At 41.0% G+C, this 26,696-nt stretch overlaps 2 protein-coding genes across 3 annotated transcripts in view; both read left to right on the forward strand.

The window, feature by feature from the left end:
• The first annotated feature begins 270 nt into the window (after positions 1–270).
• fkbp8 (FKBP prolyl isomerase 8) lies at positions 271–6,009 on the forward strand. 2 transcript variants are annotated; one of them, XM_047587939.1, is made up of 9 exons: positions 271–427; positions 978–1,228; positions 1,700–1,869; positions 2,012–2,100; positions 2,339–2,559; positions 2,734–2,906; positions 2,982–3,059; positions 4,303–4,440; positions 4,603–6,009. In XM_047587939.1, exons 2-9 carry the CDS (start codon positions 988–990, stop codon positions 4,687–4,689), a joined length of 1,197 nt encoding a protein of 398 aa, XP_047443895.1. In that variant the 5' UTR covers positions 271–427; positions 978–987; the 3' UTR covers positions 4,690–6,009. The 2 variants fall into 2 exon arrangements, with proteins under 2 accessions (XP_047443895.1, XP_047443896.1); XM_047587940.1 differs by lacking the exon at positions 271–427 and adding an exon at positions 602–719.
• A 759-nt stretch (positions 6,010–6,768) lies between these two features.
• ell (elongation factor RNA polymerase II) overlaps positions 6,769–26,696 on the forward strand; it is a 35,313-nt gene continuing 15,385 nt past the window's right edge. The window contains exons 1-2 of the mRNA XM_047587041.1: positions 6,769–6,987; positions 22,073–22,117. Of these exons, the coding sequence (XP_047442997.1) occupies positions 6,853–6,987; positions 22,073–22,117 (180 nt within the window). The 5' untranslated portion in view covers positions 6,769–6,852. The remainder of the gene's footprint in view (positions 6,988–22,072; positions 22,118–26,696) is intronic.

Consider the following 26,696-nt stretch of genomic DNA (forward strand, 5'->3'; position numbering starts at 1 on the left):
TTCTCCTTAAAAATGAAAAAAAAAGGTCTTCTTATGCCCTGTCTAGGGTTGAAATTTGGAATTTTCAAGTATTTTCTTAAGTATTTCGATTTATATTTGCTTTTAAATGTAGTCAATGTTTAAACTGATGTAATAAAAAATACATAAAACGGCCGTCCTCTGGTTGCTTGTCTGGTAAAACGACTGACATTAAGATGCACTAAAATGCGCACTAGACAAGCCGGAGCCGCAGGACAGGAGCTCAAGGTTAACAGGAAACAGTTTGATGTCAAGAGACTGCGACGAAGTCAGTTTGGTTTTGTATATGCACGAACACACGCTCCCTACACTGGTGGCCTGTTCACCAACAGCAAGCTGACTTCACCACTGTCGGCTGAAGGGAGGCTGCACGAGACCAAAATAAGGCTCTTCATTGACATATTAAAAGGTAAACCATTAAGGCAAACTATTTAGATTAAAAAAAAATATACATCACACATTTAGTTTGCGGCACTTCGCCTGGAATAGATATAAGCAGCGGTTAATCGCAAGACAAGACATAAACATTCACTTAATGTTCACTAACAGTTCCTGGCTAGAGTTGAGCTAATGCTAGTTTGCTAATGCCAAACAATTCTCTCGGCTAACGTTGGTTAGCAGTAGTCGGCTAGCCGCTCTAGGACACAACAGTAGGATACCTTGTTGGAAACTTCGGGAAACGCGTGGCGAGAATCACAGTGGTAGCTCATGTGACTTTGTTTTATAACTCTAGCTGTATACATGTTAAAAACAATGACCGCTGTAGTTCTGGACAGTTTCGGATAGCAGTCGTGTTCATTTTAGATGTTAGCATCATATAGTTATTAGCTGGACAATGTCACGAGCAGTGAATGAACATTTCTAGACTGATTTGGGCTTCTGCTAACTCCGGGTTGGGTACATCATTCAGGAGCTGTTTTTAAACGATATGTATATATACGTGTGTGTTTTTCTGTTAGAGCTCAACCAATGAGTGATAAAGAGGAGAGTATGGACGCGTCAGATAACTACGACAGTCCACCACCCGCCAAGAAGACTGGACAGACCTTGTTGCTGGACAGCGGGGAAGACTTTGAGGTTTTAGACGAAGAAGACATTGACGACGATGACCCCCCTCCTCTGGAAGATGCTGGGGGCGGGAAGGGGAAACAGACTGATCAGTCAGAACCTGATCCTCCAGGTCAAGTTGATGACTGGCTGGACGTGTTAGGTAATTTACAAATGCACCTTTACATAACAGATACACCATCAGCTATAACAGTTTGATCACCAGGTCATGGTCATCGGTTGAGTGGATAACGCAGATCATCTCATTTTCATGAGGGTCAGTCTGTGGGATAAATTTGCTGCTCTTTGTGGGTTGTTTTTGGTTTGCAGTGGTCAGTACCTGTCAAGGGAGGAAAAGCAGTGATGAACCAGCAACACTGTCATGGATGAACAAAGCTCACAGATGCATATGTGTTCTGATCTAAGAGACAAGCTACTGTAGCTCAAATCGTTGGAAGTGTAATGCTGGTTCTGCTAGAGAGGTGTCAGAACAGACAGTGCAAGTTGTTTTGTGTGGGGCTGTGTAAAATGCTTTATCCATCCATCCAATCCACACACTGTCCTGCAATACCATTCACCCCACAGTCACTGGAGAATAATCTGTGCTGCAACTTAAATTAATGTGTGTCTTCAGGCAATGACCAGCTGAAGAAAAAAGTCCTGGAAGCAGGGAAAGGGCGAGACAGTCGGCCACAGAAAGGACAGAATGTAAAGATTGTTCTTAAAACATACCTGAAAGACGGGACTATTGTAGAGGAGCAAAGTGACCTCTCTTTCACTCTGGGAGATGGTGACGTCATCCAGGTAAAACCTTGTTTAGTTTGTTTATGTTTCTAAGAGGTGGAAAACACATATACATGAAATTCTGTTTTGATGGATTGCTTTATGCTACAGCCACTAGTGGGACATTGTAAATATCTGTTGTTTACATTTTTTCTGATTTTAGGCACTGGATTTGACGGTGCAGCTCATGGAAATGGGGGAGAAAGCACTCATCCAGACTAATGCAAAATACGCATATGGTGCCCGGGGAAGGTATGAGAGTGCTTTAACATACCTGACCTGGTGTTAGCCCAGGAAGCTCAAAAATATAGTCACACAAGAGCTGCCATTTCAAAGTTAAATCTTTACTTTCTCCCTCTCTTGACTTTGAACAAAACAACAACAAGCTTTCCCAACTGGAACATATGACGGCTAAAATTCTTCTTGTGTAATCCTGAGTAATGTCTGTTAGCGAATTTCTAAACGTGGCATCGTTTCTTCTCCTCTCCAGTGTTGAACCTGAGGTTCCCCCAAATGCTGAGCTATCCTTAGAAGTGGAATTGCTGGATGCTACAGATGCTCCGGACCTGGAGCTTCTGCCTCCGCTAGAAAAGATTGCCCTGGCCAGTCATAAGAGGGAGAGGGGCAATGTCCATTATCAGCGTGGGGACTACGCTTTTGCTGTCAACTCATACAGCATCGCCCTGCAGATAACAGAGTCTAGCTCTAAAGGTAAAATGCATGTAAAGGAGTCACTGTTATAGTATTAGTTGGGTTGTTCTGTCTAAGGTGAAAACAAAAAAGATGTAAATTCTCATTTATTTTAACCAGTGCCTTAATTACAATGATACACTTCTGGAAGGTTTGACTATTGAGTTTTTTTTATTTGTTGTACTTCTATGGCAGTTGACATTAGCCCTGAGGAGGAGAATGAGCTGATGGACGTGAAAGTGAAATGTCTAAACAACATGGCTGCTTCTCAGCTGAAACTGGACCACTACGATGCCGCACTCAAATCTTGCGTCTCAGCACTTGCACATCAGCCAGAAAACATAAAAGCACTTTTCCGCATGGGCAAGGTATCCATTGTTGTAGTTCTTTCAGTTTTTCTCTGTAAGGCTCGATATCTTATGAGTTATGTGTTCTCGCTTTAGGTACTGGCCCTGCAAGGTGAATACACAGAAGCCATTAAAACCTTGAGGAAAGCACTGAAGCTGGAACCAAGCAACAAGGTACTACTGACCCCATCTCACTGTTTGTTTAGTGAACCACCTGTTTGTAGGGAAATGGCAGCCTGCTCTTTTGGCCAGTAGATGGTGCTGTAGGGTAAAACATCACACAGCTTGTAGCAAGGTCAGGTGGACTGCTGATTCATCTTTTCGGAGGATCTGTTTTCATGTTGTTGCTGTAAATAGGTTCGCCCTGCACCCCAGCCGTATCTAATGCCCAGCCACCGTTTCTGCTCTCCCGCTTGTACAACCGGGTACATGTGGTTCCTTGGCTACACAAGGCCATTTGACAGAACTCCGTTAATTGTGTGGGCTTCTTGGATCAGCTGCTGCACCATGGTACTCATGCCCAGAACACCCCGCTTCCGTCCTACACCAATCTGTCAGACAGCACATGGCCTGCACACCACTTTTCAGCCAACACATAAAGTCTAAAATAAGTGTACCACTGCCTTTTGTAACAGTATAGCTTAGCTGAAGTGGGCGTGTAGTTGGGAATCTGACGTCTTTGAATCTCTGCCTATCTTGAGTAAATAGGTATTTGCACCAAAGCTCCCTTTTGCGTTGTGTCACTTCATGATTGACTCACTAGTGTATATTTAACACATGCCAACACATGCCCAATGGGTGCCCGATTTGTTGCTTCAATGTTAAAATAGTTTTGTTTTTAAGTTTTATAATAATGAAAAGACTCCCTAAATAACCCAGTGTTCTAACAGCAGTAACAGTGGGTGTGCTTCAGTGACAATACTAGGACACTCTCATTATAATCAATAAGGCGGTCATGGCGAGGGCGTCATGAAGTGACAAGATGACGCACTATCGTTTCCTTCTGCAGGCACTGACTGACTGCCTGCGTTTTTTGCACTTGTGGCGGCTCCTGATGCCCTAATTACACCCATATCCTAGAATAATTGTGTGGACATGTGGGCTAAATGTCAGGGTAACTTTATTTATGTTGAGATTTTAAAAAAATATCTTAATCCAGCTGGAACAGTCAAAGGCGATGATTGGTTGTTGGCTGTTTTTTGGTCTTTAAAAGCCTTTTTTTCCAGACAGCACAGTGGCCACTTGTGTCTGTTGTGAGGTTGTTGTCCGGACGCATATTTATCCTCAAGGAAATTAGACTCGCGCAGTTAGACAGTAGCACAACATTGTTTCCACATCGTTGTTACATGTCAGGATGACAGCGTTGGTAGACAAAAGAGGGTTTTTCACATTTTTGACTGGCATCTCTCCTATACAGACAATCCACGCAGAGCTTTCCAAGCTGGTGAAGAAGCACTCAGAGCAGAGGGGTGCAGAGCAGGCCATGTATAAGAAGATGCTGGGTAACCCCTCCAGCAGTAGTGGCACGCAGAAACACCGGGCCAAGGCTTCATGGGTGAGACACCCATACGTTTTTATTAATTCTATATGAGCGATCTGTAATAATAGTAGTGTGTGACTATTTTATGTCAGATGAATATCTTGCTTCTGAGGTGTTCACCGTGTCATGATATTATTCAACCTAATTAACATGTGCTGTCTCCTTTTATTCCCCCAGGGTCTCAGCTGGAAGTGGCTGTTTGGTGCCACTGCAGTAGCCATCGGCGGTGTAGCTTTATCCGTTGTCATAGCTGCTAGAAACTGAAGCCAGCCTGTAGTGATGGCCTGACCACTACCATGCAATGGGAGAGCCTAAACATTTGGTCAAAGAGGATTGAAATATCAGTTGGTCAGTTGCCTCTTCACTGTGGCTCTCTTTTCTCTGCTATGTTTGAGAACTCTATGTGACAAATAATAAATCATCAATTACTGCAAATGAGAAATGCATTTCCAAACCTGCAAATGTGTAGGTTTATGCATATCTATCACATCACCCAACGCATTTCTTTTGATGCCATTGTTCTTTGTCTTTGGTAGTTGGTGAGAACTGATTATTGGAGCTTTGAAATGAAAAATGATTGAAAATAGATTCATATAGGAGCAGCTCAGAAGTATTTTTTCTTATTTAAAAATAGCTATTGTGATACGGTCCTATGATTGCCCTGTAGTTTTAATGTCTCAGGTTGCTCAGTTAAATTAATATAAATTATCTCTGAGACGTAATTTCACTTTGAGACGGCTAGTTAACCTGGTGTGTCCGTTCCCTTTCGCTCTTTGTATAGACACAGGTACACTACACGACATGAGTGATCAGAGGTACAAACTCTCGTTTAAAGTGTTGCAATGAAACTATCCTAGATTTTCTACCTAATTTATAATGTTCACCTTTTCTTCTGTATGTATAATGTCCATTCCAACACACATATGCTGAAGTTTGTTTAAAGACTGCCATTGTGTCCATGTATGGAGGATAAAATGTGTAAGAAACACCTCATAACATATTAGAGAATCTGCAGTACTCGGACACTGTCAACACAAACAAACTATGGTAGTGTACAGTAAGATTATATGGTACAACTGTTGAGTTGGGCTACAGTTTAAAGATGAAGGACGTTTTCATTTATGGTCACGATACATGCACACTTTAAATCATTAGCTGATGCAGATATTCTGTTCTTTCTTTTGAGATGCAGTTATTACCTTATCACCAGGGCAGAAAACGGTACCTGGACTGGTGGGTAGGAAATGAGAGTTTATTTTAGCAAATCATACCTCAATTTCTGATGATGACCAAATGTTGAAGGGCGAACCTTAAAACTACAACGTTGGATGTGTTTTTTGTTTCTTTGCCAGTGAAGTTTCCTTTAAATTGTGTTACTTTAGATGTTTATTTATTGGCCCTGTTCTTGATCTTCACTTTCTTACACCGCATACCATAAATGTGACTGCACCAAATCTGTGGCTTTTTCAGTGTAGTTGCATAAAGATTTGCTGACAAACAAAGTGATCAGAAAACATTCCTTGCATTCACCGTATTTGTTAATTTTGTATTCATCCCAATAAAATAAGCCTCTTATCAAACCCAGTTTACTTTTTGTGTCATGTATTTGATTTTATCTCAAATGCAGTTTGTCTTAAATGCAGTTTTCAAGTAATTAATCGGATGCTCCTGGTCCATCAACATTTACAGATCCTCTGCTGTATTTATGAGTGATTATAACAGAGTTGATTTAGAAACACCATTACTGATCTGTAATGCCTGTACGAGGCGCCCATTAAACCTCAGGAATGAATACTTGTACAGTGGCTGTCCTCAGAGAAACAACAGTCCCTGACATCTCTTATATATTCAGCATTTCCCCTTTTAATTGTGTTTACAGCTGGACATTCCCAGGCTTTCTGGATATCCCCAAGCTGCTGTGTTTATTTCCTTCCTCCAGCCGTTGACGTACCGCTGACGTGATCAGATGACCTATCGTTTCCCCGCTCTTACGCATCATTGATGGGCAATGTTGGTTAACTACATACTGCGAGGAATGCATACTTTTATCAGACATTCATAACTGCACAAATGAAAGTGGAATAGATATATATATACCAAAAAAAAAACAATAACTGATGCTTATATTGTTGTTTTAATATAAGTAGTAAAAGTCGAAATAAAAACAAAATGATTACAACGTAACTGTAACGTTAAACAGTTAAACAATAATATTCCATTATGAAGTCGCGCATGCCGTGCTGTAAATGTATTTTTATTTCCTTTTATTATTTTATTTATTGACATTAAACATGTGGCTATACAGGGCTTCATTGGTGCCGGTGCCTCCGCCGTCAGTGACCGCTCATTGAATATTCACTGAAGAGCGACGGGAGTTCTCGGTTTACGACAGAGTGCGTCCGTGCGCGTGGTGGGAACGGTAGCAAGATGGCGGCGCTGAAGGAGGAGCAGTGCTACGGACTGTCCTGTGGAAGAGTGAGCAACGGCAGCAATGTCTCCGTCTTTCACGTTAAACTCACTGACAGCGCGCTGAGGGCGTTCGAGGGCTACCAAAGCGGCAAGGTAAGAGGACCCTTTCGACTACCGACACATTTCGGTTTGCGGCTCAAGTCCGTGCTGTGTGACAGGCAGAGTGAGGTCGGTCCCCGCTCCGTCTGCTGCTGCTGCTGCTGCTGCCTTCACGCTGCCGTACTCAGCCTCGGCAGGCTGGCTCGTTGGGCTTGAGAAGTGTATAGTTGAGCTGGTCCTTCGGGCAGGCTGACTGACTGATGGTCTGGGTGTGCGCAGTCTTTCAGCTACACCCAGACTCCACACCGACTGGTGGTGAACGCCGCACTCGGGCATCGATCAATCTCGGCGCTACTGGATGAAGAGCCCCGTTCGTTGTATTTCATCACATTAGTGTGTTTGTTTCAACTGGCGCAACAGTTTAAACTTGGGTGTTGATAACTTGCTCTACTAAATCAGCCGTATCTTAACTGGGGATCTGGGGCGACTCATGTTGTGAACAGATGTTTCCAGAAACTTTGTTAAGCTGTCAAAATGTTTTGGGCAAACCCAGCTAGCTGAACTAGCCAACAACTGCCTACACACAATGGCAACGGCTTCTGTTGGAAATACAAGCCTCGTCCTCCTCTCAGTGATTTGTCTGTAAGTTTTTATCTCAGCGAGAGCCTAGCTTCAAGACGACAGCTTCATGGATTTACTGGAAAAGTACCCGGTATTCATGCGAAAGATTTAATTTCCCAACCCCCTTCACTGCCAGTAAAGACTCCTGTTCGCCTCGCAACATTAAAATCTCCTCCACGTTGTTAAACACTAGGTTGAACTCATTTCTTAGTCGGAACTGGTTTTTAAATAAGAGTCTGCAGGGCCTGCTGTCTGAAATGGCTCTTCTTGCTGGCTTGGCTTTAAGTCTGCTGGTGGCCGTCTAACGTTTCAGCTTCTATAAATATTTGACAGGGAAAACCTGGCAGGCCATGAGGAAAGGGCCTTATCTCCAACTTCAGTGGCTGTGTAAAGCACTACTGCAGCCCATAAACCAGAACAATCAAATTGTGACAGGTGATTTGGTGACTACTAGTTGTAGGAAGAGTGTTTACTGCTCATTAGACACATGAAAGAAATCGTCATATAGGAGAATCACTCGGCTCCTCGACATATGTTGCTATGGTAGTTAAAAAAGCAAAGATTCCAGTCGCTGGTGTTTTTTTTTTTTTTTAAGGAGTTTTGTTGTTTAGATACACCGATCAGCCACCACTGACAGGAGAAGTAAATAACATTGACCATCTTGTGACAATACAATGTTCTGTTGGGAAACTTTTGGTCCTGGTATCTGTACCACCCACCTAGACCAGACCAGGCATCTCATCAACCCCAAACCAATGACACTCCTTGATGGCAGCAGTCATCCCCAGCAGGATGCAGCCTGACACATGGATACACACAAAAACACTTTAGGAACAACTCAAAAACATGAAAGCAGCACAAGGTGTTGACCTGGCTCCAGATTCACTAGATCCCAAACTGATCAAGTATCTGCGATGATCCATCTAGGGCCCTCATTTCAACCATTAGGACCCAAAGACCTCCACCAACAACACCCTGTTGTTGGACACCACAATAAACCCTCAGAAGGCCCATGTCCATTCTCTGATTAGTCACAAATGTTGTGGAGGGGCAAGAAAGACCTACACAATATTAGGATGGTAGTCATAATGTTATGCCTGATTGTTTGTTTAGAGTACTGTTCTCATATTTGGTTTCTGCAATGAACAGCTTTTGTTTAAGTTGTGATTTTTGCCAAATTCTTTTGCAAATTTCAGAAGAACTTTAGTCATTTTATGTGTTAAAACAAGAGCAATTAGTGCTACATCCAACTTTTTACATTACCCAAAACATATCTTTGATTTGACGAGTCTTCCATTGCTTTAACAAATCATCATAAAGTTTCAGGTAAAATAAAAAATAATTAAAGCAGAAATAAGGCTTTTCTTGTTGATAGAAATACGACCAAGGTTTGGTATTGTTCTTCTAGTTCTATAAATTTGATTTAGTTTTCATTTGACTTGCATAGTGTGGAAGACGGTCCACATTGTCTTGGGACGCTTTGCAGAACCCATACCCCTGAACACCCAGAACAAAGACTAAGAAAGGGAAAACACCCTTTTAACGGGAGAAAAACTTTGTGCAGAAACCGGCTAATATGTTGAGGAGGAGGGGGGCTGGCCAGATAGGGAGACAGAAATGAATGAGGGGGTAGAGGAAAGGAGGAGAAGAGAGCAGCAGAAGCAAACACATAAACTGCATCCAAATAAAGTGGACATGCTGCACATAAGCCTAGAAACAACGGTACATGATACTAGGATATGAGAAATTGATACGTCATTAGGTACAATAATATTCAAAAACTAAATAAAAAATCATCAGCACACTATGGACAGGAATTTGGCCGTCTTTTTGGCACACTGAGCTTATAAATACATGGCAGGAGGGGACGCTGAAATGTGGTTTTACAGTTAAAATGCACTTGTTAGGAAGGGCGTTGCAGTCTTACTCAACCTTATCATAGTTTGATGGGTCTTGAGTAACATATTATGTGTAGGATATAGAAGCAACAGTTGTGTTTGTGGTTCATATCAGTGATAAATCTATAGTATAGTCAGTATAATGATAAGTCAGATGCTGCAGTGGAACCAGTATTTAAAAAAAAAAAAAGCATTTGGCTTCTGGTGTGAAAGGTATCGCAATAAGAAAAGAGAATTCTTTATCACTGTAGTCAGCAGCTCAGAAGATCTCAGTTTGTGTCACTTTGGAAAGGCTACTAGTAAAATGTGACAATACTTTGTTATTTATTTGAGATGCAATGAAACAGAAAGACCATAATTATGTAAAGCTTTTGCTTCAGCGTAGTTAGCAGCTTCACACGATTACAGACGATGAGTATATGTTGAACCAGTTGTAGTCATGCGTCGGTGTGCTGCATATCTAAGTGTATTTCACAGGATTGTACTTGATGGGTGAACACTGATTATGCTGTTACAATGCACCTGCTGAGGAGTGGGATATATCGGGCAACACGTGAGTTCTTGAAGTTTATGTTGTGGAGGCAGGAAAATGGACAGAATAAGGATCTGATTAATGTTGTGATAGCTAGATTATTAGGTCAAAGTGTCCAAATGGAAGCGGTTCACACCACAAAAAGCGGTTCAATACAGCACAACTGGTGAACTGGCAGTGGGTGCTCTAGGCTTACCGATGCACACGGAGAGCAAAAACTGGCCCCTGTGATCTGGTCCAACAGAAAAAAAAAAAAGCAAATTGATGAACACTTTAATGGTGGCAACAGTAAGATAAACCGTTTGTCAGAATATACAGCAATTTGGCAATTTTTTACTGGTAAACCTTGAATCCTGGCCTGCTTTGGTCTCTTTCAGCAGGGTAATGCAACACTTATTCAAAAACTAATGAAGAATTCAAGGTACTGATTTGGCTTCCAAATGCCCCAATTCTCAATCCTATTAAGCATCTTGGGACCTAATTGCTCAGGGCACATTCACAGGTCTTGCTGACCCCATGCGTCAGTGGGCTAGATCTATTTTGGTGGCATGTGTTGGACTAACACAGCATTAGGCAGGCGGATTTAATGATGTGGCTGATCGGTGTATGTTACATAAATGAGAGCTACTAGATCCAACTTTGAATATTTGAAAAGTACAACGTTGAAATTCGGACAGTGATTGAAGAACGACGTCATGACTAGTTTGCAGAGCAAAAAGATAAAACACTGAACTAATACAGCCCAAATTTCTAACACCCACCGACAAAGACTTCTTACGAGAATAATTTTTTTTGTTGTTGTTCAGATTTGTTACTCCATAGAAGCTTAAGGACTGTGTTTTATCTGCCTTTCTCTTTGTTTTTATGGTACTTCATGAAAAGAGGAAAACAATATATCTAAATGAAAAGAAACAATCCAGTTCATCAGAGAGTTTGAAGCTATGTGCATTTTTGGTCCAGTACGTTGGTGTAGAGTGTCAATTCCCTCAAATTAACCTTAGTTAATCAGAGAGAAAATGAAGGTTTTATTATAACTAGGGCTGTTAAAGTTTGAAGTTAATCCATCATGAAAAGAAGGAGTTTTCTTTTCACTGAATCACTTCCAGCTTAAAATACCACATCAGTGCGAAACATACTTTAGCCGGGGATTCTGCTAGTACTTTGGCCAACGCGTCACCCAGTTTGAGACGAACCATGACAAAGACAAGCTGGCAATGCTGGCTGGCAAATATCTGGTCACTGTGTGAGACACTGTTCTCAGTTGCAGCAACATAGTAAATAAGAAGTTTTCAGCTCTCCTCCCGGACAATGTCAACAAGTTAGTTTGTCTCAGTAGCTGCTGAAAAAGGAGGAACAGGGCCACGTTAATATGGAGAAATGTGTGTCGAAGCTGTTGAAATGTTTTATAAACCCGTGAAGTGCATATATATATATTTCCTTCCTTCTTGAGTCTGTTTGTTCACGCGAAATGAAACGCGATTGATATAGATTAAAAATGAATGATGTTTAATCGAAATGAAATCTACAGCAACCCTGTGATCATTCTGACGAAAAATTTTAATCATTTGGCAGCACTAATTATAACACATGCCACCGACGCAACTCGGGCAGATATTGCTTTCGGTGTGGATTTTTAGGGGAGCTGAATGCCTTTAGCTTCCTGGTAATCCAGAGTCTGGACGCCACCCAACAGCAGATGCGTGCTCAGAGAGGAAAATGGTAATAACTTTTAATTGTCATTTTAAAGTGACTACATACGTTCCGCATTGTGGCAGAACCAGAAGTTCGTGAGGCTTACTGGTCACATTCCAGTGTGAGTTAAATGACAGATGTTGTTGATCACCAGGTAGCAACAGTTCAGTGTGTTCACTGCTTCCTGCATGAGACGTGAGTGTCAGCTGAGTTGCTCTGTTGGTACATCTGAGGACAGAGTGAACTGGGGCTCCTGCTGTGGGACTGGCAGGCCAGAGACTCACTTTTCCTTTTTTTTTTTTTTTTTGCTGGTTATGACATAAGCAAGGAAGTGAGTAAGGCAAGTGAGCGTCATCAAGCTGAAGATTGTGGAGAGTTCAGATAGAAGATTTTAATTTCAGCTCTGGGTGACTGTTGTTTTGGCACGGTAGTGGATAACACAGTTTCAATAGTGTGATTCACTTTCTGACGAGGTTCCATTTTTATTCTTACTGAGACGCAGCTATCTCTAAATCCTCAGAATACTTTTCACAAACATAAAAGGTTAGCAATTGTAAGGATTGTTTCAAATGTAAATTAAACACCGCTTGCAAGTGAACCGCAAAGTTTTGTCAATATTCATGACATTTTGGGTTTTATTTAAATTCCACCTGGGGTTGTACAAGTTCAGTGTTCAGCATTTTAATTTAAGTTTAGGTTTTAAACGGTCCAAAAAAGTCAAAGTAAATGTCAAATCTATACATGGACATTAAGTGATTTGTGATGAATTACGCAGTAGGATTTCTTCTGAGCATTGATTTTTGTATTCTTCAGCCATCACATCCCAACTACTCCGATCTGTCCTGTGGAATAAATTCTGCATTTCATTCATTTTAAACCACATTGTTTTGTGTGTTGCATGTATAAGATATGAAATGCTTAGAGTAAGTGCCTGGCACTGGACTTGGTGTTTTGTTTTGGAGAGAAAAGCTTGTCATCACGGATACAGGATTGTCAGAACTACTGAGATTGCAGTTTGGTTTTGCCACAAGATATAAAACAAAACAAAACAAAAAATTAGATGGCCAAATGTTTTTATGCAGATGAGGGTCCTCACTTAGGGTGACAAGCTATATGCTTTGGCTTATACCCCCTAAATCATCCCCTATGGGAATGGCATGGGAAGTAACAGAGCCTGGGTGGGGATTTCACTGCGTGACCCTGGTTGGTCTGTGCTGGCGCTATGGTTATTTAAGGAATGCTTACTCCCCAGTTTAAGCAGATCACGGGGCACCGCAAGAGATGACCGTAACCACTAAGGCCAAATATGACTCTAAATGTCATGGTGTTCCTCCGTCCTGTGTCTGGGTTACCATCAGTGACCATGTCACTGCACACAGAGCAGACTCCTGGACCTGCTGTGCCTTTTTTTAAGAGATCAGTCAGTGCATAGGTCATGGTTCGGTCTTTGGTCTTCAAACATGCTTTGTGTTCATGGTTTTAATCAATATTGGAGCAGTTCAGTGCCTCAGACATTTTGCCTTGAGTTTAAGGACGTGCTTTATGCACATTTGAGCTTAATTTGCATGTAGCCTTCATTTTGAGGACATTATTTCACTTGGTGGGTTGTAATGATAATGAATAAATACCTAGATTTAACACCTGAAAGGTGCAACGAAAAAAACAGAAGACCTGAATTAGGCCAAACCTTGGAGGAATCTCTGTAAACTTAGAGCAGGCCTCTGTGTTTTGAAAAGGCCCATTATGAAAGGAGATTCCTCTTTTACTCAGCTAATAACACTATCTAACCTTGCCTTTCTCCCTCAGAGACCCAGCGTTTATTGTTGTCGTCATCAGCCTGGAGACATGCTCGCTGGACTAAGGACACAACACATATACAATACTGTGCGAACATTTTGAGCAATAAAAGTGAAGTGAGGATTCTTTGAAAAATAATGCCATGGCACTGCACATCTACCATACGCCTCTCTCGTGGCGTTGCATGAAGGAAACTCATGTGAAGTCCCCAACAGCTTTGCAAAGTACTGCAATACTGCGACCGTTGCAAACTCACTGCACGTTTCGTATAACCAGCTTCGGTTACATAATTTAGTTCCGCAGCGATTAAATATTCAGGCAGCGGCCCTAACGTAATGACCCAGAGATATCATTAACTCTCTGCGGGAGTTTCCCTAATTGCCCGTCTTCACCTGAAGCCACTAGTAACATCGGGAATAAAAATGAGTTTGGCTGTTTGCAACTCTTTCCCATGAAAGTAGATGCACTTTAAGCAAATTATTCTAACTTAAAGTGCACGTCCACTAATTTTATGTATAGTGTTGCCTTTGCAATAATCAGTGGTGTATAAAAGGATTACTTCAAGTTAATTTAAAAAATGTTTATATATATATATTTCAAAAAGGAGCAAGGGGGAAAATGAAAATTCAAAGCAGGTCGTACCTGTCTTACCAATAATTCCAATAACTGAAGTGAGAAGCTGTCTGTAATAGTCAGTGGCAAGGCACAGCAACTACTTAAGTGTGAGTTAACAGCATGCATAGTAGTCATAGCATTGCGGTCATGTTGAACCCAACACACCTGGCCTATCCCTGTGTGAACTTCTCATGTACGATATTAACTATTTGAGCCTGCAGCCATGGCCAGTAGTTCAAGTTTATCTTCTTTCAAGTATTGTGGCATTTACTGTAATCAGAATACGTTTTTGAAAAACTACTTCCGATACATAAGCCGTCAAGTTCTGGGGCTCAAAAAATTATATATTTTTTAGATGAATAAGTGAAATTGCTGTTTTCCCTCTTTTTGCATTAGGCTTTTTTTATTTCTTTTTTTTGCTTTTTTTTTGCTTAAAAGCCTGCTGAGTCATCACTTTCACATCACTTTTGTCAGGGCTGCAGATTACTAGAAAAGTAAGCTTTCCGGGGATGTTTTTGAAGTTTTCTTAGTTTAATGTGTTGGGGAAGAAGATGCATGCTAACAAAATGTATTTGTTTTCATGAGATTAGTAAATATTGTATGCCAGGGGTGCCAGGTAGGTGGAAGGAAGTGCAGGTGGACCATGTGCTATATTTTAATTAAAAACAAACAAACACGGTTTTCGATGTTTGTCATCTCTCCTCCCTGTGGTTTTTGGCACTTGGTTGACGTACAGTCCAATGACACAGGTCAACAGGTGCCCCTCTGAGCTCCGTTCACTCCTCTTGAATACAAATTCAACAGCGGTATATCCAAGTAAAAGTCTATTACTATGTTCACAGTGCATTGAGATCTCCAGAGCAGATTATTTTCAAGTTGACGTCCTATAGCAGATATGAGAGGAAGCAAAACTGTGTCACTCATTTTAACGACTGATGTAGAAAACCACACAGCTTTATTTTATGCATGTGTTCTCAGGTATTACATAACTTTTTTTTAATTTAATGTCCCTCTCAGTATATGATCAGTGCTCCGGCGTAGCAGTTTTGTTCTAAACTGTTTCTGGTGGTGTCTCAGCATGGATGGATGACTTTTTTGAAGATGAAATGACTTGGAATCATTAATGGTCTCTTGAATGTACTGCCAGATGCTGCATGTACCCTTACAACAATGATTCCGTTTCAAGCACAAGATCAAACGTAGCTCAGCATTCATTAGATGGAAAACTGACTAAAAGCTTCAAAGGATTGCTTTTTAGTGGTGAAGAGCCAGTTACAGTAAATACACCAACAAGGGGGGGCCAATTAAGCCTACATGTGGGTGTGTTACTTCAAACACTTCTGTCACAGCTATTTTAAAGAGGAACACTTGTACCACGTCTTTACGCACAGCACATACTCAACAATGATGCATGCACAGCACGTATTGAGAGTAAGGACACCCGGTACCATTTCATCCTTGCAGAGTGCATGGCACAAAGTGCTCTTTGCACCTCTGAAATCCTAGACAGGTGGAACGTCTCATCAGTGTGACAATGATGCAACCAAACACCTGACAATTTGGGTACCACAGCTATACCTACAGGGATTTAGGCATGGCTATTCCTGTGCACATTTACAACAAAACAAAGTGATCCATCAACGAGGCAGCCTAGGAGATGAGCTGCTGGAATATCATTTAACCTCAACCTTTAAATCAGCCTTAATTTCAGTGTTTATTTTCCATGAATCATATGTTTCTTACATATTTAACTTTCTTAGAAAATGAATTCAAACTTGCATACCATTTTGACAATACATAGCATCTTGTAATTTATTAACAGGCCAGAAACAAACTTCTTTTCAGTAAGGGCTCAGGGATATTGTGGCTCAGCAGGTGAGTCAAGTTGATAAATTTGATGCTGAATTTCTAACGCCTATTGGCTAAAAAGGGTTACATGCTCAAATCTTATTAGTCCACTGGAAGCAAAATATATATGTGGAACATCATTGTTGACATACAGGGAAACTGTTTTGTTTAATAAATTTAATGGCTGCAGAGTATATAAATGGATACCATTATGACGTTGTTATGCTAGCTGCTTTAATCCAATGTTTAAAGACTTCATTTAAAACAGTGTTTCTTTCATAAGTAACTCAGGGCTCTCAAAAACTACTGCGTTGTTGCTCTCATCTTATATTAAGTTGTTTTTACCATACTGCAACCATTTATTGTCGACATTAGCTTTAAAAACGCTATTTGTGTTGTTTATACTCCGGGGAAATGTAGAGTCAGAAGGGAAGCTTTTATTTCACAGGACACAGACTTGACAACATTGTCTTTAGTTTGTCTCCAGCTGCTTGGCTCCAAGTCCAAGCTGTGTCTGATCCCCTTTCTGTCACGGGTTGGCAGTGTGTGGGAACATCCACGGCCCCGATCCATGCTTAGGACCCACACTCTGTCCCGAAGGTTAGCTCTGTGGAACATTCTGGGCTCGGGTCCCAGAGAATAGTGACATGTCAGCAGCCCATTCAAATGAACAGGCTGAGGGTAGCACTATGTTAGCAGCGCTGGGAGGGGTAGGGGGGAGTGCTAAAACCGGTGCTGCGTAAAACATTGCAGGGTTAAACCAGGGCGCAGGGCTCCATGAAAGGCCTGGTGTTCCTGGATAGGCTCTGGGCGTGCAGAGTTCAGGAGAAAACGAAACTAGTACCACACTGGCCTGAATAGCAGACGACCCGTTGCGTTTTTTTTATGATGTCCTTTTTGCTCTCATCATTTACGTATGTGACATTATGTGACGCTCTATTTTCGTGCTGCCTGGCAGTTGTTTGATGACTCTGTAGCTTCAATTACCATTATCTTGAAATTGGCACCATAACTTCTGCTCTGTTGTTTGCTAACTTGGCAAGAGTTTGAACCACGATCTCATTGACGTCGCTCTTCCGTCTCTGCCATCATCAGCTAAGTTGTAGTTATATGTAAAATATGTACCGTTTCCTGCATCCTCTTGTTCCTACACTTGTGAAGAAGATCAAAAAAACATGACAGAAGCTCCGACTCTGAGAGAACCGCAGCTTAGCAGCGTTTTACATTTAAAAATTATTAGGAGCTTGACTAAAGCCATGTGACAGATGTGACTTGACGTACAACCATTTGTTTCAAATTTAAAAAAAATAGTAAATGATTTGTATCAATACGACTCAGAAAATCAAATCTGATATCCAGCCCAAGTCACGTCGACAGCGGTCAGTCACGGCTTGATACTGTATGTACAGCATGACTATATACTAGAGGATCTGTGAGGTTGTACTTAGGGAAAGGTTTGCTTTGAGTTAAGTTCTGCTGCTGCTGTGACACCGTGTTTAATTGTAACGTTTCAGCATTGAACCGTTTACCATGCGAATGTTTGCTAATTGGCAATAAATGGAGTGGGCCTGAAGTAGGTGGCACTTGTTTTGCAGGCATACAAATGGCAACATCATTGTGGAGCAACAGAAAAAGTCTGGGTTTTAATACCAGAAAACAATACATGTCTGTCCACATCTCGTGCCAGTTCATCTGGTAGATGTGTAGACAATTGACAGCATGTATGCAAACATTCGCCTGCTGTCGGTGCCCCAGCAAACAAAAGGTATCACCAGTCATTATTGGTAATCCCCTGGGCATCGTGGATATCTGTACCAGATGTCATGGCACTCCTTCTAGTAATTGTGTCTACAAAAACGTGACTCTGCTGGCAACTCAGACGATCACCAGTCATGATCTGTCCTCTCGGGACCATGCATGTCTGTGCACACTTCTCCCAGTTAAAGCTGCATTTTGATGTCTGTCCATATGGGTCACCCTGTGTCAGCATAGTCTCCTTCACAGTCTCCCTCTCAGCCATGCTTGGACAGTTGTCAAACTGCGAGGGAGAGTGAGAGAGAGAGAGAAATAGAAACCATGCATACTTGAGAGTGGAAGATTATCTGAAACTTAAGGCCTGTAAACATCATCGTAAATTATGACGAGGCACAACCCTCGATCTAAAGGCAGGATATTCAACTGGTGAAATCATGTACTAAATTTACCATAATGAAATAATTGCCTCTGCAGTAATTCTGGTCAGAACAGTCAGTATTACGTTTGATGTTTCTGTATTTGTGTCAATATATTACCAACACAAATTTTCACTGCTTATAGGAGTTTAGTGGCAAAATGAATGGATGTGTCAAAGTATTATTACTTCGTATTTTGCTAATAATTTCTCACAATCCAGCATTTTTAGCTAAGCTATTGGGCCAGACATGTAAATTAATGTTGCAACAGACGTAGTCATTATTTAAGACAAAGTATTATCTTCAAGTGCCCGAGGGCCTCAGCCGGTTTTATCTAACTTATTAGCATTCTGGCACTAAGCTTTGGGCAGAATTTCCTCCACAACAAAATTCACCATCAGCTTAAGTTCTCTGTCATGTCATAATCTTTGACCTAAACATCTCTCTACACTGCTGACATTGCTTAAATAATATCTTATTTAAACCTGAGTTTAAGATATGTACAAGCAAGAACCAAGTTAGCCTGCACACGTTGACAACTAGCTTTGAGATGCAGAGTTAGGGGTTAGATCCTATATTCAACTGTTACTTTAAAAGAAAGAAAGAAAAGAAATGAAAATTATTACAGGCTCTGGGTATTTTCTGAGGCATAGTACATTGATTACACAAAAACACACAACCTAGTAAATAAATACAGGTAAAAACATTTTTATTAAAATGTGATTATCTTTATAGTTCTTTAGACGTGGGGGATTCTGTCTTTCTGTTTAAGGCTCTGATAATCTATTGGAACTGTTTGATGCAATACAATCCAAATATAGCTAATATAATATATTTCACATTTTAATGTGGATCCCATGGTCTCCGTTGGTTGGGTTTAAATGTTGTTTTTGAGTAAATGAAGTGTGTGCTGCATGTCGGTGAAACCATTCCGAGGACAGATGCTCACCAGTATTTGCGGGCACGCTCCACATCTCTGAGTCAGCATGAGGCAGGAATACAGTGCTTGTTGTGTCTTAAATTGGCTCTTCCTCTCAGTAATGTTGAGATCATACAGTTCCAAATTTATTCTTATCATAGCTTTCACTTTGTTGCGCTGTTCATAGCATAATTTCATAAAACACTTATTACAGTCAGCGCTGTGGCTTTGACATGTTAAACATCTTCGTTGGCTGCATCTGGGGTGATCGCATGGTTTAGGGTTGCAAAGGTGGATTGTCATGGCTTGATACTCATGATATGGCTTATATTAGCTTTGCATGTGCTTTCCTTTGTAAAAGCTATAGAAATAAAAGTCAGTATGAGGCACAGAGTTCAACAGCGAAGGTATCCAGTTGCTGCAACCTGAACTGAATTACTCCTACTCGGTCGCACGTCTTTCTGTTAAAGCTTTCACTTACAGGAAATGCTTCTCTCTGATTTTCTTCATTGAAACTGAAAGACTAGATTAACCCAGTGATCTGATACTGAAACAACTGAATACAGTCGAGGCGAAGTGGAAACACTCTTCATGCTTCTTTTCTAGTGTACTAGTCAACCTGAAGATACTAATTAAGCCTGTTTGAATGAAAGTAATCAAATACATCGTTTTACCTTTCAAATTCACTTTCCATGTCTCTAGATCATTTTCATGTTTTATGTATTTTTGTTTTAAGTAACATTGACTCTGTGTTACTCTACATAAAAACCGTCTCTAGATATTTGTTTATATGTAAGACGAGGCTGCCACTAGGCCCACCCAACGTCACGATTCATTTTTGTGTTGTTTTGTTTTGTTTTTCATCCAGTTGTGCTTGCAGCATTGGTATATTTGTTTGTTTTACTTGATATCATGTTTTCCTCTGGCCATCGTCTGTCCACCCCTTTCGACCTTTCTTCTGTATTAACTCTTCCTCGTCTGCTTCAGCGACTGCTGCTCATCTCTTCATTGAGTTGGGTTGCACAAGTTAACCCTGCTAGCTGTTCGCTATAGGAGGCGCAAGCAAACCTCATTGGTGGTGTTATGTGAGTGCTTGTGGATATAAAAATAGCCGGCCGGGGTCTGTCTGCAGCCGTTTCTAATAATGCTTACTTTGATTCATTTATGAACAGTGTGTGTGCTTTCTTAATATACATCAGTCAGCAATTCTGAACCTGGATATTTGTAGCTAGTACAGTAGTGTAACGCATGACTTATTTTGTTTGGAATCAACAGTATTTAGAGAAGTATTGAAAATTAAAAACTAGAAATAAGTGAAATGTGCACAAAACACAAAGTTTGAAAATGAATGATTCCTAAGCCACGAAGATCAATTCCACTAGGCTAATTGTTATCTATGTCCTCCTTTAAATTTGTAGGCTGGTAAAAAGAATGAAAAGAGAGTGTCTGTATTAATTTACACCTTAATTAAATTGCAGTAGGCTAATAGAAGAGAAGTAGAAGACCACGGTCTTGTTCTCGTCTACACTATGAGCAAAAACACCCTATGGTGTCCTGCCATAAAGCAAGCAGCAGTTCACTTTGAGGGATGAACTACCTACTTGGCTCCGATATGGAGATGTTCATTTGTGGTCAGCATACATAGCTTGCAAGGACTCAGTATGAGGCCTCTATGTTCCCCTGTCCCCGTCCCGCTGATTGATCAGAGCACCGTTAATCACAAGCACATTCTAACCGACAGCAGCTGCTTAAATTAAGCTCTGATTTAGTTACTGAGAACTTGAAGTAGCTGCTGAGCCTTCGGGTTAGCTTGAATTACTGTAAGAAAAAAATCACTTTTGTTGTGATAAATCGTGTCTAGAAGCATGGAAAATGATGAGAAATGACCATTCGCCTCAAGTTGTTTTGTTTAATTTAGTCCGAAAAACCAAAGATTCAGTCCTGGTGTGGGACGGGGCCGTGTTCAGAGATGAAGGAACCCCCAGGAGGTCGCCCACGGGCTTTAATAAGGGTCGGTTATAAAGCTCAGCGTGGTGGCTCAGACCGTCACCACCTCGCTAGTGCCTCAGTCTGAGTAGCTCACGGCTAATTAAAAAGAAATGGACAAGGAGGTAGAGCATGAGTGGACGTGACGGCAACTAGCTATCTGACGTCATCCATCTGTCATTCAAAACGACGACTCATATCATTATGCATAACTTTTAGAAGACGGATTCCTAAAAGTTTTTTTTTTCTGGGCAATTTTATTTCTGCTGTCAAGTTGGACATTTTAACATTGAGGTCTGTGGGGATTGATTTGCTTATGAAGTAGGCCTCAAGTGGTCATTTGAGGAACAGAATATATAAAAAGTTGTTAACGTGTCTCTCCATAGCAAACTGCATTAGTCCCTTTCTCACCAGTACAATGAATGGACTTATCTGAACCAATGTGGGCTGGAGGTGACTGACGATATTTCAGAAATGTCACTGGTGAGCGCCAACTACTGGGTGACTGGCTGAACGGACAAACGGCAATTTCTGTCTCAGCGTAATGTCAGATAAGCTGTCTGTTTTGACTCGAGAAGGAAAATAAAAATAAAAGTGTTGCTCAGTTCATGTGTTATCACAAGTGTCATCTGGCAGAGAAAATCTTAACTCTCGGAAAGAACATTTCAGCTTGATACAAACACTTCTGACGGATGTAAGAGATTTGTATTGGTTACGAGTAAAGTCTTGGTGAATGGGAAGTAAACACTGAACCAAAACTGGAATTGGTTTCTGGTAAATGACAAAAGCAGATGGTTCCTGGTTGTAAACTTGGCCATGCAGAAATGGGTTACACATGTTAGAAAAATGATGGACCAGTTCACTACATAATGCAACTTTAATGTAGCCCTTAGCACATGCCTTAAGTCTTAACCATGCCACCAGTTATGTGTTGTTCTTCTTCTCATTTAACTATTATCCACACAAACCTGTGTGATCTTTCTTTAAACTAAAATGATTGTCACAATGTTTTAACAGTGGAACAAAAATGTTAACTTTTTATGTTGTCTGTTTTTTGCAGGTCCTGTCATCACGACCATTGATCAGATTTAATGGAAACCAAGGGGTAAGAACATATTCCTTTCATTCCTCTTTCTATCTCCTATCTCAGAGTATCGCTACGGTTTTCCTTTTTAAGAGTACATTCATACACCAGCTGACACACGCGCACACAGATTTCAACATTTCTGTCATCTGCCTTTTTCCTCTTGCGTGACACTTCGCTGTCGTGTTTGCTGTTTGCTGTGTGTCTGCTTTAGAAAACAGCGAGAAAGATGCTGGCAAAGCTATCCTAAATTTAATAATGCCCTTTTTGTCATCGTGTCACGTGCCGCGTCAGCAATGCTCGACCTTAACGCACGTCTGTGAGGCCTCTTAAGGCAAGTCCTGCCGAGCTTCTCCTCGTGTTGGCGACACAGTTCAGTTTCTTTTGTTTTACCTCTTAAAAATGCCAATGACAGTTTGATCCCACAACAAGAAAACTACTCGGAAGCTTCTTTCAATGCCAGGTCCTCTGGCTTTGTTCTCCATAAGTCAGGATATAGTCGGATAAAGGTGGGATCATGCTCTACTCCTTGTCAGCACACTCATGTTTCTGTCCATAGTATGAATGTTGGCTGTTGATGACATTTGATCTTAGTGCTTTAGTTCCTGTTAGACTTCTCTGGGATGCATCGCATTGTTACCAGAGTTGTATCTGATGCTCTAGTGCTTCAGATGATTTGGAAATAAAACCGATTACTATGAGCAGCACTGTGTATGTTTCGTAAAGCAAGCAACATAAATGATCAGTTAAGTAAATGGAGAAAGTATTCAGAGCTGACTGAAAGCTGCTTGTGTTTATATTGCTAGTATTCACGCTTGCTGCTGCCTGCCTTCCTTCTTTACTGTAATAATGAATACACATGGTTGGTTAAGCTTAGAAACTACACAGTTAGAAACTACACAGCTAATAAGGAAGGCAGTGGATTTGTTGTGTTTTAAAATCCTATCATGTGAATGTAGCATCACGTCTCTTTCAGTGCAGCAGGTACATGCTTGTGTATGATCATAACAAAACTTGGGTATCAGTATTCCCCATATCAGCAGTTATCTGTCGCCACAAAGGCAATAAATGCTCTCACACTGAGAAGCATTCTCTGCGCAGGCAACTGCTTCCGGCAAGGGCAAAAGGCAGGCTTAAGAAATGTGAGCCTGCCTCGTCTGACATGCACAGACATAGACTTTTTGCTCTTCTGGCAAGCTTCAGGTTGGTTTGACATTGGAGTGGCCTGCTGCATCCAAATATTCTATTGACAATACATCAAGGTCTGTGGTAATTATGTCAACAAGGTGGCAGTGCTTACAAGAGGAATACTTTCTAGCATTTCATCATGAGCATTCGTGGAAAAATGTAACCTGTAGATGCATAAGCAGTAAACTCACATGCCAAAGACCCGTGGACACACATCTCATCTCTGCCCAGACTGAAGCACAGGTTGTTGCTTAGGTTGTTCACTGAAAGCATTTCATGCTCTTGGTGCACCTGCTTTTCAAATACCAAATTTCGATTGCATCATATTTTCTCATTGTCTGTTCCTGTGAGTTATTGGATATGACCGTTGGTGTAGCCCAGTTCTGTCTTTTCTGTATTTTACAATAGAAGTCGTCATTTCAGATAGCCTCTCTTGACAACATGTTTTTATTCAAAATGCCATGAGGGCTTTTCATTCTGCAACAACCTCCTCTAGCTGTCTCTGTGCTCTTGATGCTTCCTTCCTCCTGTCAATATTTCTGTGTAGAATCGGGATCTGTGCTCTGCAGAACACTGGAGCCAGACTCCCATCTTTCGCTTGCTGCTTTTCTGCCAAGTACAATTCATTTTTGTAAGAATCCTTTTGATTCCTTCTGTTCTGGGAAGTTGACTTTTTTCTATATAGTCACATAAATATATAAGAATGTCGCAGACAGACTGTCATTAACCGGCCTTAAATCTCCCTCTCCTCTTTATATTCATTAAAATGTGTTGAACAAATAGAGATTGCCCCCACATGTCACAGATCCACCTGCTGTTTATTATCTGATCATGCCAGGCTGTTAGAAGTAATGAAATGTATTGATGCAGCAGCCTACCTCCAGGGAAAAATATGTTACTGTTGAGATGAGAATGCCAGTCAGAAGTGTGAAAGTGGCTAAATTACAGAACAGATGGCCTGGCTGTCACCACGAGAACCCGTATTCATTCACTCGCATTCATTCATTTGGTGCAGCTTGCTTTGAGCTCTGACAAAGTTTGCACATACACGCACACCTTTTAGAAAGGAGAGACTAAAAACAGTTTATTTGACACCTTTGGGTTGTATTTCTAAAAACACAAACGTGCTACATAAGAAATAATGAGGCATCGCTGCAGTCAGATTTTCATATTATGACCGTAGCCATGTCATAATATATGTCATTTGGCACAGTTTGGGGATTTTTGATTGGTTTAGGTTACCTGTAGATATAAATGTATGGAGATCATGTTTAAGGACTGATGACACTAGCCAAGCTGATCTGTTAAATGTTTCTTTTGTTATCATCTGTAGCCCATTTAGAACTGAAGATGCAGCTTGGATGAGAGGAGGAAAACCCAACAAGTCCAGTTGCCTTTGTTTTAGCTGTGTTTTTGGACATTCCCTGACCTGGACGACTGGTGGTTGTAGATTCTGAAGTGTAGTGACACTAGTCAAGCTCGTGAACAACAGTTTGATCTGTCGAACTAGGACGAAAAAGACAAATCTGGATGACTTTAAAATCAGCTGTGTCACCTGTTTTCACTTGATCTCTCCATGTGCTTCATGTTCTTGCATCTCATTTTTTTTTTACTGCCGTATTTCCTCCATTCATATTGTCAACACTGGGTTGTGTAAACAGAATCACAGTGGAGTGAAGGTTTTTTCCACAGTGTTTTTAGGATCATTAATTGGGACTGCTGACATTGTGTTGCTGTCTCCGTTCATCGGGGACTCTCTCTTTCCTCTCCCCTCGCCTCAGAAAAGGAGGCTAGTGCGTAGAGGTTGGCCCGCCTTAAAAGCCCCGGCTTGAAAAGCGCTATTGTTTTCTACGTGCTATGCAGATATAGATGAGACTAGCAGCTAACAAGCAGGTGATGTACAGCATCTTGAAAATGCTCTTCTCTTCAAGTGCTTTTCTGCTCTTTTGTGTTATGCTCTGTTTGTCTGGGCTTTGAGACGACTGGCTAAAGCTCCTGAATCTCTGAGGAATGGTTTTAATTTGCAATTTTTACAGAATTTAAGGTAAACAAAAAAATGGCAGCTTGATATTACAGCACCCACAGCTGCGTTGCTCCCGTTTCTGCTGTAGCTGAACTGGCCAAACTGGACCCATATGTGCTTTTCAAATCTTTACTGTGTCAGTAGATTCTTTGGGTCTTGAATAAATGTGATGTGTATTGTGATGGCTGCACTTGAATTGAAACATTCATGGACACATTCACATCTTCACATCACATCTTATCATCATAACAATAAAACTGCACACATTTCATCCCATGCGCCAAATCAAGAATACTTTTTTGTTAATATAATATAATATAGTATTAAATAATTTTTCAGAAGATGGTCACTCAAGTGTGCACGTCTTGGTAGTCATGATGCAATGTAGACACACTCACTAATGACGGACAAGGGTGCATGTAATGGATCGTTACTGAGAATGATCCATTTCTTTAGAAACTCTTCATGGATGAGTGTATTGTCGCATGCGCAGGGTGATTTCAACACTCACACGTTTGTTAAACTGGAGCTCAAGCCATTTGGTGTGGAGGAGCCTCTTCTCACTTTTTCATTCTCTTCAGTGTGAGTCAGTGAGTCAACTGAGTCACTCCCCTGTGCGTTGCCTTTCCGTTCAGTTCCTCTGCATCTTAATTATATCTGGATTCGCACATTGATTTTATTTTATTTGTCAAATGTATAACTGGGAAAATACCATGATACAAAATGGCTTTCGTAATTAGCTGTGTTTACGCTGAAGATATTCCCTTAAGGAAAGGATTCACTAATATGTATGGTTTTTACTTCGATCCAGTCGAATATTTCTTCCAATCATGCCAGTCCGTTCTCATCAAGGTGGTTACTTGAGGCTTTTCCAGTCTTAACTGGGATGTTATTCAGATTATTGTTCATGTCCATGTCAACATAGCAAGAATTTGGCCTGGTTTCCTCAGCCAAACATGTTACGTGTCGTGTATTGGGTATGGCTGGTACCTTTGCAGTTTCCATCAGCATGGAGTCAATGTTTTATTGAAGAGATAAAAGTGAACATGTAGATGATGGTGTAATGACATGGACTGACCTCCTGGTTTGTTTGGAGCTCAGACTTGCAGTAGCTCTGTGCGTTGTAGGCCTCAGTGAAGGATGCTGTTTAGGCCGAGTGTCTGTTATGCAAGGGACAGGTTGGAGCATTATAAGTAATGAATGTTCTTGCTTTTTTATTATTAATGTTTATGTATCGGGTTACTCAGAGCTGGGTGGAGATGTACTGGTATCTCATTAGTGGTTCAGGATGTTCTCTGTGATGGGGTCAGAAATGTTTTACAACACTCACTGATACACCTCCTGTAATGATGAATGTGAATTTAACAACACATTTACTATCCTGTGTTC

The sequence above is a fragment of the Mugil cephalus genome, chromosome 6 (genome assembly GCF_022458985.1).
Source record: "Mugil cephalus isolate CIBA_MC_2020 chromosome 6, CIBA_Mcephalus_1.1, whole genome shotgun sequence".
In the NCBI taxonomy this organism is placed as follows: Eukaryota; Metazoa; Chordata; class Actinopteri; order Mugiliformes; family Mugilidae; genus Mugil; species Mugil cephalus.

Bases quoted from the DNA above. Each gene is read 5' to 3' on its own strand.
- fkbp8 (XM_047587939.1), top strand. From the start codon at position 988: ATGAGTGATAAAGAGGAGAGTATGGACGCGTCAGATAACTACGACAGT. The intron at 3,060-4,302 runs GTACTACTGACC...TCTCCTATACAG, and splicing joins AGCTGGAACCAAGCAACAAG to ACAATCCACGCAGAGCTTTC. The intron at 4,441-4,602 runs GTGAGACACCCA...TTATTCCCCCAG, and splicing joins ACCGGGCCAAGGCTTCATGG to GGTCTCAGCTGGAAGTGGCT.